The sequence below is a fragment of the Aotus nancymaae genome, unplaced genomic scaffold (genome assembly GCF_030222135.1).
Source record: "Aotus nancymaae isolate 86718 unplaced genomic scaffold, 86718_ANA_hifiasm-v0.15.2.pri h1tg000010l, whole genome shotgun sequence".
Taxonomy (NCBI): Eukaryota; Metazoa; Chordata; class Mammalia; order Primates; family Aotidae; genus Aotus; species Aotus nancymaae.
The window spans coordinates 26,706,628-26,723,006 of NW_026988421.1; the positions used below are offsets into that span (position 1 = coordinate 26,706,628).

Here is a 16,379-nt window from a genome sequence, read left to right on the forward strand (position 1 = left end):
AGTGCGTGTGTCAGGTCACTTACCACCTGTAAATGAACATTTAAAATATGCCAAAATGTACTCGTGGCACTGCCTACTTTTTGTTTGTTTTACATATCAAGAATCAAAAAGAAAAATAGTCTGATCCTGCCCCAACCTCTAGGAGGCCCGGGTTCAGGGTCCCGCCACCGGCGGGAGGAGGGGTGAAAGGTGACTTGGAGGGCGGCGTTAGATCGGCAGGAATTTCAGGGTCGGCTCCTAGGCCTCGGCGGTAGAAGCTAGGACGGGAGCGGCGCTTCAGCACTGCCGGAGCCAAAAGGACGCCGCGCTACGGCACCGCACGGAACGGGGCGGGGCTTCGGCGGGATGGGGCCGAGCGCCTGGCGGGGTCGTGGCGGGATGGGGCGGGGCTTCGGGTGGGACGGGGCGTGGCCGCGGGGATGGGTGGGGCTTGGGTGGAACGAGGCGGGACTTCGTGAGAGAAGGGGTGGAGCCGTGGCGAGGCGCTGCCGCAGGAAGGAAATGCGCTGGCGCGGAGAATGGGGTTGGTTCCTGGCGGGGCCGGGGGGCGGGCTCGGGCCGGAACTCCAGAGGCGACCTCCGCCAACTGCTCCTGCGCTGGGTGGGGCGGTCGCCGTCCGCTGTTCCGAGCGCCGGAAGGGCCGGGTCTCAGAGCTCCTGGAGCTGCAGCCGGTGGGTGGGGCTACAAGTGGGTCCATTTTTTGGGTATCTTTCTTCCTCCTTTTCTCGGCTCTTCCCCAAAAGCGGAAGGTTTAGGACAGAGCGACAATCAGACCCATCCACTGTGCCCCAACACGTGCAGGGCTGCGAGGGTTCCCGTTCCTCCCTGGACCCCAAGCGATGTCTGGTACGCCTGTATGGACGTAGCTTCCCAGAGTGAAAAGTTGTTTAGCCGTTCCGAAGTTGGTTTTTTGGGGGAAGGAGAACAGCGGGAGAACCATAATGGAACGCAGGCGTCCTGACGCGAGGAACGCCTCTTTCCACGCCCCGTGGCATGGAGTTTGACAGGGCACTGGATCCCCGGGTTCACGCCTCCTGGAGTCCTGGACGCCCACCTGGGAGCAGCGTCAGGGCCGTGCCACTTTCACTCACGTTAAACGCATTGCATCCTCATTTCTGTGTCCTGTCTAGATGCTTGACTCAGTGATGCAGAACCTCCCAGGGTTAGTTGGAAGCCACAGCCCAGCCTCTTGATGCAGCCTGGATCCAGCCGGTGTGAAGAGGAGACCCCTTCCCTCTTGTGGGGTTTGGATCCTGTGTTTCTAGCCTTTGCAAAACTCTACATCAGGGATATCCTGGACTTGAAGGAGTCCCGCCAGGTGCCAGGTATGTGGCTGGCCACCCTGATGGATGCCCTGGACTACATCTGCCCCCTTTCCCAAAGTCTTAGAAAGCTGGGATTAGAGGCTTTTAGGAGAGCCTTCCCTGCTGCAGGCTTTGAAAGTGACCTCGCTTGGACGTTTGCATGAGTTCATTTATTTGCAAGGTTAAAAAAAAAAAAAGTCTAAATCTTTTTTTTTTTTTAAATAGGTGTTTGGGAGAGTAACCTTTGTACTGAGCTTTTTACCTGCATATAGGGTCTTTCATATTTGAAATGCTCGTTTATTTTTCTTTGGGCCTGCTCCTGTTGGAGAGATCGCTGGGCCAGGCATTCCTAGGCCTGGCTCCTTTCCTAAATGTGCCACTTATCTGGCCTGGGCATGTGACTCACATTCTGCAAAGTTTAGGTTTCTTTGTAAAAATGGAGCTTAACCCTGTGTAATTATCTAATGGAGATTTGTTTTCTTTTGAATTAAGCAGAATCAAAATATTACTAACTCCCTGAGAGGAAGGACATCATCTGCCTTGTTCACCTGTGTATTCCCAGGACTTAGAACGGTGCCTGGCATATAGTTGGCCCTAAAAAAAATAGCAGTTGAAGCAACAAGGCATTATACATGTAAAGTTTAAAAGTTTTTTGGGGGCCAGTCGCTGTGGCTCATGCTTGTAATCCCAGCACGTTGTAGGCTGAGGTGGGCAGGTCACAAGGTCGAGTTCGAGACCAGCCTGTCCAATATGGTGAAACTCTGTTTCTACTAAAGAATACAAAAATTAGCCAGGCATGGTAGTGCATACCTGTAGTCCCAGCTTCTCAGGAGGCTGAGGGAGGAGAATGACTTGAACCCAGGAGGTGGAGGTTGCAGTGAGCTGAGATCGTGCCACTGCACTCCAGCCTGGGTGGCAGAGTGAGACTCCATATCAGGAAGGAAAAAAAAAGGTTTTTTTTGTATTAGATTAGTGGTTATTAGAGACAGGCTTATCATACCTAAAAATATAACAAATATAGTTTGAGGTAGATTTAAATAATTCATGTAGCTGTGGGTAGATTGTCACGTGTTTACTGTGCTATTTGAGAAGTTTGGTTAAACTTCCTTCACTATTTTGAGTGAAGTTACCAGTCAAGGGGCCTTCGGAATAACAAGCTATGAGTCAGAAATAGTCAAGAATCTCAAGCATCCACAGTTTTAATGAGATAAGGTTTTGTTTGTTTCCAGTGAAATGTACAAATATACTTGGATGACCTTATGCTAATACCTTTTGTGCAGATTTTTCACCACACCTTTATTTCCTAACTATTGTTTGAAATGGTCTGTTTTCCGCTTGGAAGGTAGCCAGCCTCCTCCACAGTTTTCCATTTTCCAGTCTGTTATTCTTCATAGCTCATCTCTTCAGAAAGAAATTAATTCACACCAAATCCTAGCTTTCCTTGCTTAATGATCTTCTGCGGGTGAGCAAACAGGTACCAAGGACATGATAGGGGCTTAACTCTTCCTGTAGGCAAAGGACTTTATGATGTATTAAAAACAAACCAACAAAAACAGGACCAGTGATCTTTGATTTATCACTGGCGAGAATGTTTCCAAGGTGTTTTAAAACTGAAACTTCATAGTTGAAGCAGACATCAACTATAATTTTACAGAGTGGATACTTTTAGACCTGGGGTCTTCAACCCCTGGGGCCACACATCATTGCTGGTCCATGGTCTGTTAGGAATGGACCACACAGCAGCAGGTGAGCGGTTGGCCAGTGAGCATTATCGCCTGAGCTCCACGTCCTGTGAGATCAGCAGCGACATTACATTTTTTTTTCTTTTTTTCTTTTTTTTTTTAAGACAAAGTCTTGCTCTGTCGCCCAGGCTGGAGTGCAGTGGCGCAATCTCGGCTCACTGCAACCTCCACCTCCTGGGTTCAAGTGATTCTCCTGCCTCAGCCTCCCAAGTAGCTGAGACTACAGGCACACACTGCCACACCTGTCTAATTTTTTTTGTATTTTAGTAGAGACGGGGTTTCACCATGTTGCCCAGGATAGTCTTGAACTCCTGAGCTCAGGCAATCCACCCCCCTAGGCCTCCCAAAGTGCTAGGATTACAGGCGTGAACCACAGCGCCTGGCCAGCATTACATTCTTAGAGGAGCGCAGACCCTACTGTGAATTGTACGTGTGAGGGATCTAGGTTGCGCACTCCTTATGAGAATCTAATGCCTAATGATCTGAGGTGGAACAGTTTCATCACCAAACCATTCCCCCAATCCCCATCCCTGGAAAAATTGTCTTCTTCAAAACCAGTCCCTGGTGTCAAAAAGGCTGGGGACCACTGCTTTAGACTATATATGAAATTCCACTCACCTAGGTGTTTGGTTTGGTTTATCATAAAGACAAAAATTTTGACTGCATAAAATTTAGGAATGTTTAAACAGCAAAGAAAATCTTAAAATAACAAAGACAAACCCCAAAAATATTGATAAAGTATGAAATGAATGTGTTGTATAATAAAGAATTTGGCTGCCTTTTGCCCTTGGTTCCTGCAGGGTAACATCTAAATTATTATAGTGTCCTGAGTGCTGGGGGTGTCATCGTTATTCATGGTGGCCTCTTGAACCACACCTGAATTTATGTGAATCAGGTGGCTCGTGCTAGACCCCTAGATAGTTTGAGGTGGGGGCTGTCTATGCCTGAAAGACCAACTGTTTGATTAGAGAGTTGGAGTTTTGAGCCAGATCATATTAATCCGACCTTTTGGGAGGGGAGAGGGACTAGAGATTGAGTTCAGTTATGTGGCCAATAATTCAGTTAGTTGTGCCTACCTTATGAGACCTTAGTAAAAACTCTGGACACCGAGGGTCAGGCGAGCTTCCATAGTTGATCATCATGTGTCAGTGGGTGATGTGTCGAGGACACAGAAGCTTTGTGTTTGTGCCCTTCCAGACCCTTCCCTGGGCATCTCTTCATTTGGCTGGCCCTGATTTGTACTCTTCATGGATGAAACTATAATCATAAGTATAGCACTTTCCTGAGTCCTGTGAGTCATTCTAGCAAATTATCAAACCTGACGGAGTATTAGGAACCCCCAAATTTATAACCAGCTGGTCAGAAGTGCAGATGACCTGAAGACCCTCATAAAACTTGGGACTCATGACTCAAGTGAGGGCAGTATTTTGGAGGATTGTGCCCTTAACCTGTGAAATTTAACCTAACTTTGAGTAGTTAGCATCAGAATTGCATCACAAAATGGTTGCAAAATGTCGGGTCCCCTAAATTTGAATTTAGAGTTAAACTAAGAAAAATACTGTGAAATTTGATTGTGGTAGTATTTAGATTTTTGTGGGCTTATTATTTCTTTTTTTGCAGTAAAAAGAAATAGCCCAGGTACAGTGGCTAATGCCTGTAATCCCGGCACTTTAGGAGGCCAAGGTGGGAGGATCACTTGACCTCAGAGTTCAAGACCAGCCTGGGCAACAAAGTGAGACTCCATGTCTAATTTTTAAAAAGCAGTGCCTATAGTCCCAATTAGTCAGGAGGCAGGGGTGGGAGGATCACTTTAGCCTGGAAGGTCAAGGCTGCAGTGAGCCGTGATTGTACCATTGCCTTCCAGCCTGGGCAATAGAGCAAGACCCTGTCTCAAAAAAAAAAAAATGTATTTTTAATAATAGCTCATAACATAGAGAAGTCATATTTATTGTTTTAAATATCTCTGTGTTGAACTTTAATGATGGGTTAAATAATACTTTTAAATTTAAATCAGTATATAATACTTATTCTATTATTCTAGTGGGTACAATGAAGTAGAAATAATATATTAATAAGAATTACATTAAATCTGTTTGAAAAACATTATCTTAGGTGTTTTAATGCTATCAAACATAAATAACAATGATAGCATCTATTAAATAACAGCAGTTAAACTAAAAAGTGAGGAGTCAAAAGTACTTTTAAAAAGAGAAAACAGTCAAATGTCTTGCTGTGGTTGTGGATGTTCAGGGTCAGCTGCTTGAAATCTGAATCAACCTGCCTGTGACCCTGAACCCTGAGCTCTTACAGCTAGATCCTCCTCCTTCTTGGGGGCCTGATGATCCAGGGGGTCCTCTGATGCTTTCAGGCCTCTGTGGGCTGCATGTGGAACAGCAGGAACACAAGGGCCACTTGGGAAAGGCTGGAACATGAGCTCTGTTATCTAGTATTTGTTGCCGTTTTCTTTTCTTAGTTCATTGAGCTTTCTCTCAGTCGACAGAGCAGCCATCCAACTTTCTTGAACTCTCTTCTTATAGAATAGGATTGCTTTGATAGAAGAAAATGGCTTTCTACCGCTTTTTTCCATGTCTTCAGCCATCTTGTTGTAGAGGCTGTGCAACTGATAAGTGCAGTTCACGTTTCTATAGACTTGGAGAAATTTCTTCTTTCTAAGCAGTGTATTTCCTCCTCAGTTGCTTTTCTCCGAGTTTTAAAATTCAAACGACCTGTTATATTCTTCTGATCTCTTTCTCCATTGTTCTGTGATGCTTTTAAGATGGTTTTTTTTTTTTTTTTTTGCATCAGTCACTTGGAACTGGAAGGATTTTGTTGCATCTTGAGTGACCATGTCTGTCCTCAAAGACAAGTCATTGTTGTCGGTACGTGAGATGAAAATTCACAGGGCTCACTTTTCTGTCCTTTTTCAAGAAAGTCTACTGTGTCCACAAGTGAAGACCTATTCAGATTTTTATTAAGTGTTACTACATACAAAGCTTGTAGCATTGGATGACTGGCTTCCATCGAAGGTGACTAGAGGACTTCATTGGCTGTGCCATTAGCCCAGTCTTCTCAGTGCATTTCCCATAGACTTCAATGCAGGAAAAATACCTTTTAGTCCATTCTTTCCCCAGCTGAAAGTGTTTTCACTATTTATTAAAACCACGACAGTGGTACATGCTAGGATCTCCACAGAGACCCAAAGAGTCCTGGGACTTTCAGACATCACCAGCAGAGCATCCTGCTGCTTCTTGACCAACTGGAAAGACGTTTCAGTGGTGGACAGCCAGCGCTCTGTGGGTCCAAAGGGCTCTGTTTCTGCCTCTGATTGCCTGTGTGCTATGGGCCACAGCAGACCCCGTGGAGTGTCTATCTCTAATACAAACAAGTACTTGGCAGCCAGGATAGACCATCACATAGGCTGCAGTAGGGGGAGGCCGGCCCTGTTCTATGAAATATGAAACAGTTCTCTCTAACTTTACTCTGCCCCGGTTACAAATAGTGATACAGAACATTTGGGGAGGCAGAAAGGGCTGAGCACAGCCAGAGATTAGCCTGGAGTTCAGGTCACCTGGCCCTGCAGCAAACCTAGATGACCAAAGCAGCACCATGCCTCAGTCCTGCTCTGCATATAGGCACTCTAAGGCAAAGTGGTGGGGTGTACTGCAGTAGAGGGCATCCCTGGGTGAGGCTTATTCTCCTGGTTTAAAGTTTGCTTCTGCTGAAAGGAAGCCTGCCTTTGACTACACAAGACACAGGGATCTCCCTTCTCTGCAGGCTCCCTGTCCTTTTGTATTTGGTCAGTGCAGGCAGGCAGGGGCAGAGAACTGAGGGTCTCTTCAGCGGTGTTATGGAAAAGACTAGGTTTCAATTGTGAGAACTCGGGAGAGGCCAGTTGGAACTGGTTACATCTTAAAATTTTATGGGCTGGGTGCAGTGGCTAACACCTATAATTCTATTGCTTTGGGAGGCTGAGCGTTTGAGGCCAGCATGGGCAACAGAGAGAGACCCAACTCTATAAAAAGTAAAAGAATTAGTTGGGCTCCCGCTTGAGACCAGGAGTTGAAGCTGCAGAAAGCTGTAATTGTGCCACTGGGCAACAGACAGAGACCCTATCTTTAAAAAAGTCAAAAACCAAAACATGGATTTTCAGTGGAACCACTTTGTCCCCATTCAATTCAAGTGTTCCTGGATGGAGGTGACTCTCTTTTGGGGGTGACACAGTGACACAGGCTCCTTCCCTCCTTGTTGCTGCCATCTTCAGCTCATGCCTGTAGGGTTGTCCTGAGGACAGTCTCCAGCCACCAAGTCATCTTTAGAAGTATGCGTCTGTGGAGGGAGAGGGTCTTACTTTTGGCTAAATTTGCCACCTCTTATTTCTTCAAACCACATCTCACTGCCCTGGTATCTGTCTGTAACTGAGGCTTAGAGGTTCCTCGTCCATTCTTTGGACTCTTCTCCAGTCCCTTTATCTACAAGGGAAACAGAACCATCTGGGGGTTCTAAGGGGCATTGGGATTTAGGCCCTAAGTGCCCCCATGAATGGAGAGAATAGAGTCTGTGACTAGTCTTGATGGTGAGGGAAGATGGCCAAACGCCTGAGGTGATCATTGTTTCTCAGTCTAGATTTCATACATTTATTTTAAAAAGGACTTGGCCAGGTGTGGTGGTTCCCAGCACTTTTGAGACACTGAGATGAGAGGATTGCTTGAGGCCGGAAGTTCAAGACCAGCCTGGGCAACAAAGTGAGACTCCTGTGTCTAATTTAAAAAAAGAAAAAGGAAATCACCATATAAAAGTTTATAACCTGTTTCTGAAAATAAAGAATTCAGCCATCATGGGGGTGGGGAAAGAGGCTGGAAAAGAGATTGAACAGCACTCTTCAGTTGCAGGTGACAGGAACACAGTGCACATAGCTTAAGGTGAAGCAGGGAGCTTGGGTTAGGTTACTGGGGGACAGGCAGAAGGAAAGCCCTGCAGGAGCCAGGACAGCCCTGAGACTATCAGGGACATCTTCCTCTTCCACATGCCCTGTAGGGTGTCTGTCTCTAATACAAACAAGTACCTGGCAGCCAGGATAGACCATCATGTAAGCTGGGGGTGGGGGCAGCCCTGTTCTATAAAACAGTTCTAACTTTACTCTGCTCAGCGTACAAATAGTGATATAGAGCACCCCCTCTGTCTCCTGTCCCAGGTCAGAAAGAAGCCTCTGGGTCTCAGTAGGTAGGTTCCCCCCTCAGCTTTCTACTCTGGCAGGAAGTTGCCTGCCAACATCTGTAGCCTAGGTTTTGAAAATAAGAGTTTTAAAAAGAGAAGTTATGGGGTTGTAATCTGGCCCCAAAGGGTAGCGTTTTGTAACCTACTTACTGTCTTTTTAAAAAAATGCTGTTGCCAGTTCAAAGAAATGATGACTGGTTTCTTAGAAAAGTACTTGTTAAAAAAAAAAAAAAAGCCAAAGAAGCCTTTCTCATGGTTTCCTTTCTCTTTCCTTCTTCTAGTTGCTCCAAATATAGTCCTGTGTTTGGTCCCACAGTATAATGACTGTTTTCAGGCCCCTTGTAAGCATTCTGGACAGAGGTGCATTAACCAAATCTAGCTGGGCAACGCTGGTTTTCTCCCATCTGCACTAGTACAAGCTTTAATGCCAGGCTTTCTACTGAGGACCTGTGAGGAAAAGACATTGGAATTCCTTGGCACATTGTCATTTGTCAAGGACTGATTCTTAAGTCTAGAATTTCAGCAAACAGCATGGCACTGATTTTTTTATACCCCCTTACCCCCTACAAGTTAACATTTAATGATGCAGAAAATGTAATCATACATTATATAGATTTTGTTTTTTTTAAATTTTAGGTGTATTTTTGTACAATGGACATCCAATAAAACAGGTAGATGTCTTGGGAACTGTGATTGGAGTGAGAGAAAGAGATGCTTTCTACAGTTATGGAGGTAAGAACAATTGTGTTTGAAATGGAGTTTATGTAGAAGGCAGACCCTTGCGAGCTGAAAGCTGAACTTCAGCAGCCCTAGCCCTTTAGAGTAGCTGGAGACTATCACTAAGGGCATCTACTTTCTCTATGGGGTGTCCCTTATAGTCCCCAGACATGGACTAAGAATAAAATGAGCCAGTGGGTAGGAATGATACTGATGAATTCAGTGAAGTGGCAGCTGCTGAGGCACTAGGAAGTGGAAGAATTAAACTGCAGCCCCCTAGGAGCACCACTGGACAGGACAGGGGGCACCTGATGCCCAAGGGTATATCTGTAAATAGCAAAGGGTGGCAATACATGGTTATGTGGATTGCTTTAAAAAGCAAAGACCAGATTAATGTTAAGGTAGACTCTAACAACACAGGAAGGTGTGAAAATAATTTTAAAATCTTTATATCCAGAACAGTTAACAAAAAGCATTTTGATACTCAAAGAGGTAAATATCCATTATCAGAAAGTTTATTTTCCCTCATGATGATGGAAACTTAATAAAGAGTTTCTATATTTTGGATACCAGAGACTTGCTAGAATGTGATTTTAGTATAATAGGTCTTTATTTTTTCATTGAGTTGATTTTTAAGCATTTAATACATTGTACAACTCTAAGCTACTCTGTAGTCAAGAGGCCAAGCTAGGTATTTTGTGGGAAACTTAACTTTAAATTCCAAACCTTTGCTGAAATTGACATTGTTACTTTTTGTGCTATGCTTTGAATTTGTATTCTTACTCTTCTTGGGGAAAGACAGTAGGCAGCTGAACTTTGTGACCAAGAGCATTTCTTGGCAGTCCCTGCATGATTGATAATTTGTAGATACAATATCATTGCCTGTCTTTACATGTATTCATTTTCCTGAAGATGGTTATCTTGTGCTTTTAATAAAATAACATGTGAGAGATAAAAGCTCTCATGTTTTCTGCTTTTTCCTAGCATATATATGTATATATATGTATTTTTTTAATTCTGAAAAGTATCATCCTGTCAGACATTCCCATACTGAATCTCTTCTTTGCTTTATTTTACCAAAGATATTGGTCCTGTTTTTCTCGAAACAACTCAACAAATACTAAGTTCCTGCACTGTATCCAGCTGTGGGCAGTACAGTGACTGTGGTATAGTGGACTGCTTTCTCTCCAAATGCCAGTAATGAAAATAGTAGCATCTTTCAGTTTACAAAGCACTTTTATATGCATAATTTCATCTTATTCTCCCCCTAGTTTTTTGAAATAGAAAGGACAGATACTATTTCCATTTTGTAGATGAGAAAACTAAGGCTTAGTAACTTGCTCAAGATTCCACTGATGGAGATTTGTGGGTCCCTTCTGTTTACTGACTAAGGTCTGTTCTGTGGTCTCCATATAACTCAGTTTGATTTTTCTCTCCCTCTTCTTTCTTCCATCCCCCACCCATACAAAACAAACAAACAAACAAAAACAACTGCATTTGATTTTTAGTTTTCAGTTTTTCAGATCAAATAAATGAGGCTGTTTGAGGATTTTAAAATCCTGGCCCTGGAACCAGGCTAGATATTAAGCTTGTGCCTAAAGGAGCTTCACTTAACCCCTTTCCCATTATAAAAAGATTAAGGCAATATGATTGCCTCTTCTCCAATAAGCATTTCCTTCTGAGTGAGCGTCTGAGGAGCGTTACACATCTGTGGGCTTTGGGAAAATAAAAAGCATCTGACTGTTGAAATTATGGAGAGTAGAGAGGCTTTTGCAACTTTAGTTCTTGTGGAGAGCTGCCCCTCTCCTTGCTGTCCTCAGGCACAACATGGCTTTTGGGCCAGCTACCAGGTGGTTGCTCCCTGCTGCTCTGGGTCCTGCTTCCCCTGATTCGCCACAGGCCTGTGCTGGGGGTGCTTCCTGCTCACACTGACTCATCCTGCAGCTGAAACAAAAGGCCTGTGGCCGAGGCGGTGCTGCGTAGCTGCTGAGGACATTGTGCAGCACTGCAAAGCACTGCAAAGATGCCTCCATTCGGGGCATTCCAGCAGCCAGATCTCTGGGCACCAAGGCACAGGGTCTGCTGGGAGTGGTCACAAACCTAGGAAGTTGGGGGGTTGGTGACGGTGCCCAGAATGCACAGAACACTTGGTAGCAACTCCAGCTGAGACCTAGAATGTTGAGAGGCTATAGTCAAGACCAGAATGACCTCACATTCTCTAGGACAAATGTTCATATACTAAGTTTTTTTTTTGTTTTTTTGTTTTTTTTTGAGACAGAGTCTCGCTCTGTGGCCCAGGCTGGAGTGCAGTGGCGTGATCTTGGCTCACTGCAACCTCCGCCTCCCAGGTTCAAGTGATTCTCCTGCCTCAGCCTTCCAAGTACCTGGGACTATAGGTGCTCACCACCACGCCCAGCTAATTTTTGTGTTTTTGTAGAGATGGATTTCACCGTGTTGACTAGGCTGGTCTCGAACTTCTTGCCTCAATTGATCCACCCACCTCAACCTCCCAAAGTGCTGGGATTACAGGCGTGTGAGCCGCTGTTCCTGGCCTGCTAATTTTTATTTTTTTAACTTTCTATTATAAATCAAGCTTTTCAACTGCAGAGATGTAGCATACCTGGAAGTGTCATGCTTTTTTTTTTTTTTTTTTTGAGACAGGGTTTCACCATGTTGATCAGGCTGGTCTTGAACTCCTGACTTAGGTGATCCGCCGCCTCAGCCTCCCAAAGTGCTGAGATTACAGACGTGAGCCACCGCGCCCAGCCATGCATTATAAGATAAAATTTCAAACTACAGAAAATTTTAATGAAGAATATAGAAATCAGGTGAAATACTATAAATCAGGCAAAACAGTGTCAGTGTTTGGGTGAACACCCTTCCTCATATTCTTAACATGTTCCCAATATCAAAGAAATGTAGAAATGCCTCTTTCATTAGTACTCAATGCATATTTCTTTCTCAGTGTTTATGAAATTAGGCTTACAGTCAACGTATACATTGAATGTGGGGTTCCTTCCCCACACTCCAAGAGAAACTGCTGTTAGCATTTAATCTCTTAAAATCACTTCTGTCAGAATACAGTTAAATGTTGCACATAAATTAGATTATATATTTCTGTTTTACAGTGAGCCATGTATATCTTTTTATTCTCATATAGTACATCATTGCAATTTTTTTAACCAATTCCATATTTATAAACATTCAGGTATTTCCAAGTTTCAGTATTATAAAGACTACTACAGTGAACAGCCTTTCGTAAAATGTAAATATCTGTGTACTTGTTTTTGTTTTATCTAGAAGTAATTGCTAAGTCAAAGGATATATACGTTTTAAAACAACATTTTTTAAGAGGCAGGGTCTCACCATGTTGCCCAGGCTGGAGTGCAGGGACTCTCACAGGCGGGATCATGGCACACTACAGCCTCAAACTCTTGGACTCAAGCAGTTCTACCCTAGCCTCCTAAGTAGCAGGCATGTGGCACTGCACCTGGCTTACAGTTCACAATCTGACGCATGTTTCCAAACTTACTCTTTAAGATTTAAATTTTAGAAATGTGTTACTAATTTATACTCCCACTAACAACATATGAGGGTATCAGTATTTTTAATCTTTGTCAATTTCATTGTTGATAAATTATTTATATTTGCTTTTTTAATGGTAACTAGTGAACTTAGCTTACTGACATATTTTTATTGGCCATTTTTATGTCTTCCATGAATTGCATATTCTTTTCTTTGCCACTTTTTCTCTTGTGGTCTTGATCTTTTTCTTATTAATTTATATGAGATCTTTATTTTTTATTTTTTGAGACAGGGTTTCATTCTGTTGTCCAGGCTGAAGTGCAGTGGCATATAATGGCTCACTACAGCCTTAAACTCCTGGGCTCAAGCGATTCTCCCACCTCAGCCTCCGAAGTAGCTGGGACTACAGGCACATACCACCACACCTGGCTAATTTTTAAATTTTTGAAGGGTAGAGACGGGATCTCCCCATGTTGCCCAGGCTGATCTCGAACCTCTGGGCTCAAGTGATCCTCCTGCCTTGGCATCCCAAAGTGCTGGGATTATAGGCATGAGCCACCATGTCCACCCTATGAGCTTTTTATATATTAAAGCATTAACCCTATCATTTGGAATATTGCTATCCAACATTAGTTTTTAGGTGGTCAGATTTATCAGACTTTCTTTAATGAGTTCTGATTTTAAGATTTTGCTTAAGGAAGTCTCTCCCCACTCACTATAAGCCCAGTGTTAAAGGTGTTCACCTATATTTTCTTCTCATCTTAAGTTAACCTGTTTTATATTAAATAAAATCCATCTAGGATTTATTTTATTATAGGAAGTACTCTTTTTAGCTTTTCTTCAGCATGGATTCAGACCAGCAGCCAAAAATGTTGCCGTATATTTCTTCAGTATTACGGTGTGCTTTTACAACGGTCTAGTTGATGATTTATTTTTTAATTATGAGACCCACTGATCCCACGCTTAGCAACTTCTGTTCTGAGTTTGTCAAATTAGGCAAAGAGAAAATGCCTATTATCCCCTAGCAAACATCTCCAAATTCTTCTATAGTTTATAAATATAACTACAATGGGAATTGTTTGATATTTTTTGCAAAAATTAGATAACCCAGGACTAAAATAGCCAGACTAGTACTGTTTTTGTGGCCAGGATATAATTATTTGCTATTATGGAAATAAAACGATACCCTTCTGTGATGTGCTTGGCTTTCCTTACATCCCCTGCAGTGGTGAGGACTGGGCTAAAGATCTTTCACAAAGAGAAACCCAGGCCAAATAACTTGGAACACTTCGTCTTGGTAAGTCAGCATGCTAGCCAAGAGACTGTGACAGAAGGCTGTGCTCTAAGTGCCTGTGCCTCTAACCACAGACCACACAATGCTCTCTTGTTTCAGGGTGGGAGAGAAAGGCTGATTTTGTACGTAAGCAGTCATTCAATTTTTGTACTTAACTTCCTAAGACCATCGTTTTTAGTAGAGAGGTGTAGACAAGCATCATGGGTACCCTTGAGGGTACTAAACATTAGTACCTTGAGGTAGGGTAAGTGAAATGCTGATCATATCCCACTGGGCTTGTGTATTACATTGACTTGTGCAGACAGGCAGTTTATACTTGTATACAGTGAGAGGTTGTTTCAAAGGTGGAAGGAGAGTTCGATAAGAGATTTGCTTCTCCAGGCCATTGAAAGGGGTCATCTTTCAGTATGGCTGAATGCAATGACAGCATGCTAATTCACCAGCCTTGCCCAAATCTCTCTTCTACCCTTTTACATTTCTCTTGCAGTGGATGACAGCACTGGAGTTATAAACTGCATCTGCTGGAAAAAGTTGAGTACTGAGTCTGCATCAGGTAATTTTATTTGCTACATCCCTTTGCTTTTCACCTAACTAACAGATTTTACTCAGTGTGATTCATCAAAACAACTATACGGCTAAATTTTCACATTTATCCACTGATGAGAGCTTTGGCTGCTCTGAAAACTGATGCCATGGGAGAGCCAGTTGCTTTTCTTCTTCCATCTCTTTGGTGCTCACTTCTTCCTAAGCCTACAGAAATGTGAATAGGTTACAGGGAGTTTCAGAAGTTCATTTTGACCATGCCCGATATTACATAAGTCAAGGTATCTTAGCCTAATTGCTAGCCAGGCTCAATCCCCTTGTCCCAGCCATATACTTGACCAAGGAACATTTTGAGGACTGTTTCTCTAACATGGTTGCCACTAACTTCTGTGTTGTCATGGTCCAGATTTTCTAAAATCTCTGTTTTCAAACAAATAATACCAGGAATTCTATGATTGAGAAGGTAAGATAGGATTTCTTTGGAAGTTATCCATTAAGTAATATAAATTAAGACTTAAAGAGAGCCACATCAAGAATGAACTGCCATTCACAATTGCTAAAAAGAGAATAAAATACCTGGGAATACAACTAACAAAGGATGTAAAGGACCTCTTCAAGGAGAACTACAAACCACTGCTCAATGAAATAAGAGAGGACACAAACAGATGGAGAAACAGTCCATGTTCACGGTTAGGAAGAATCAATATCGTGAAAATGGCCATACTGCACAAAGTAATTTACAGATTCAACGCTATCCCCATCAAGCTACCAATGACCTTCTTCACAGAACTGGAAAAAACCACCTTAAACTTCATATGGAACCAAAAGAGAGCCTGCATAGCCAAGTCAATTCTAAGCAAAAAAAAAAAAAAAAAAAAAAAGCAGAAGGTATCACACTACTGGGCTTCAAACTATACTACAAGGCTACAGTAATCAAAATAGCATGGTACTGGTACCAAAACAGAGATATAGACCAATGGAACAGAACAGAGGCCTCGGAGGCAACACCACACATCTACAACCATCCAATCTTTGACAAACCTGACAAAAACAAGCAATGGGGAAAGGAGGCCCTGTTTAATAAATGGTATTGGGAAAACTGGCTAGCCATGTGCAGAAAGCAGAAACTGGACCCCTTCCTGACACCTTACACTAAAATTAACTCTAGATGGATTAAAGACTTAAACATAAGACCTAACACCATAAAAACCCTAGAAGAAAACCTATGCAAAACCATCCAGGACATAGGCATAGGCAAGGACTTCATGACCAAAACACCAAAAGCATTGACACCAAAAGCATTGGCAACAACAGCCAAAATAGACAAATGGGACCTAATCAAACTCCACAGCTTCTGCACAGCGAAATAAACAGTCACTAGAGTGAATCGGCAACCAACAGAATGGGAAAAAATTTTTGCACTCTACCCATCTGACAAGGGTCTGATATCCAGAATCTACAAAGAACTAAAACAGATTTACAAGAAAAAAACAAGCCCATTCAAAAGTGAGCAAAAGAACAGACACTTTACAAAAGAAGACATACATGAGGCCAACAAACATATGAAAAAATGCTCATCATCACTCATCATTAGAGAAATGCAAATCAAAACTACATTGAGATACCTCATGCCAGTTAGAATGGCGATCACTAAAAAATCTGGAGACAACAGATGCTGGAGAGGATGTGGAGAAATAGGAACACTTTTACACTGTTGGTGGGAGTGTAAATTAGTTCAACCATTGTGGAAGACAGTGTGGTGATTCCTCAAGGACCTAGACATAGAAATTCCATTTGACCCAGCAATCCATTACTGGGTATATATCCAAAGGATTATAAATCGTTCTACTATAAGGACACATGTACACGAATGTTCACTGCAGCATTGTTTACAATAGCAAAGACCTGGAACCAACCCAAATGCCCATCGATGATAGACTGGACAGGGAAAATGTGGCACATATACACCATGGAATACTATGCAGCCATCAAAAACGATGAGTTCGTGTCCTTTGTAGGGACATGGATGAACCTGGAAA

At 43.0% G+C, this 16,379-nt stretch overlaps 1 protein-coding gene across 3 annotated transcripts in view; it reads left to right on the forward strand.

Annotated features, from left to right (window-relative positions):
- The first annotated feature begins 481 nt into the window (after positions 1-481).
- STN1 (STN1 subunit of CST complex) overlaps positions 482-16,379 on the forward strand; it is a 39,989-nt gene continuing 24,091 nt past the window's right edge. The window contains exons 1-4 of one of the 3 annotated variants that reach the window (XM_012439607.3): positions 482-523; positions 1,132-1,326; positions 8,898-8,993; positions 14,285-14,350. In XM_012439607.3, coding sequence (XP_012295030.1) covers positions 1,194-1,326; positions 8,898-8,993; positions 14,285-14,350 — 295 coding nt within the window. In that variant the 5' untranslated portion in view covers positions 482-523; positions 1,132-1,193. The other 2 variants (XM_012439608.3, XM_012439606.2) reach the window with 2 other exon arrangements.